The sequence below is a fragment of the Acanthisitta chloris genome, unplaced genomic scaffold (assembly GCF_000695815.1).
Source record: "Acanthisitta chloris isolate BGI_N310 unplaced genomic scaffold, ASM69581v1 scaffold960, whole genome shotgun sequence".
NCBI lineage: Eukaryota > Metazoa > Chordata > Aves > Passeriformes > Acanthisittidae > Acanthisitta > Acanthisitta chloris.
This window is the reverse complement of record NW_008649750.1, coordinates 22024-22812: the sequence shown is the minus strand read 5'-3', so window position 1 is coordinate 22812 and position 789 is coordinate 22024. Positions and strand designations below refer to the sequence as shown.

The window sequence follows — 789 nt, the reverse complement described above, 5'->3', positions numbered from 1 at the left end:
GGAATGCTGGGATTACACCTGGCAGATGTTGTAGTGAACTCCTGTGTGATCCAGCAAGGTCTCCTCGATCATTTCAATCACGTTGTCTTTGGGGTGCAGGTGTGAGGGCTCGGGGGGAGGAAACTTGTCTGTGTTGCTCACTGGCTCTTGCTGCAAAGAGAAGCAGCTCAGTTTGAATGGCTGGGTGAGCACTCCTGTGTGTCTGTGCTGCAGTCCTGCCCTCCCAGCCCTGCCCTACGTACCTGGGGGGGCTTTGGGGCAAAGTCCTTCTCACACACGTGTGCGATGATGCCAGCAGCCAGGGCGTCCCCCAGGACGTTGGTCATCGTCCGCAGTCGGTCCCTGGGGACAGACAGGGAGGAGGCAGGAGGTGCAGTGTGCCCAGGGGTGCTCAGGGCTGAGGAACCTGTCAGCCCCCACCCCAAATGTCTCCCCTCTGGGGTGGCTAATGGCAAAGCGAGCCAAGGGCTGTTTAGGCTTTGCAGGTGCAGAGAGCAAATGGTCCCTGTGGTGTCTGAGCTGTGTGTCACCTGTGTGGGTGTCACCCTGTGTGGGTGACAGTACACACTCCTGCTGTGCCACAATCACACTGGGGCATTGGCATTGCCTGTGCTTGGTGAGCTGCCTCAGAGAGCTCCTTGTGAAGCTCCTTGAGATGTCTCTCAGGGAGAAATCCCTGTAGACTCAGCCACAGCTCCTCTCTTCTTTACCCCAGTACATCCAGCACAGCATCTCTGTTGTTTGCCCCTCTAGATCCAGCACAGCACCTCTCTTCTTTACCCAGACCCT

General features: G+C 57.4%; 1 protein-coding gene across 1 annotated transcript in view; it reads right to left on the bottom strand.

Annotated features, from left to right (window-relative positions):
- Positions 1–12: 12 nt before the first annotated feature.
- LOC103812031 (excitatory amino acid transporter 5-like) overlaps positions 13–789 on the bottom strand; it is a 13221-nt gene continuing 12444 nt past the window's right edge. Inside the window, exons 10-11 of the mRNA XM_009085074.1 lie at positions 243–342; positions 13–150 (exon numbers count right to left, since the gene is read on the bottom strand). Coding sequence (XP_009083322.1) covers positions 13–150; positions 243–342 — 238 coding nt within the window. The remainder of the gene's footprint in view (positions 151–242; positions 343–789) is intronic.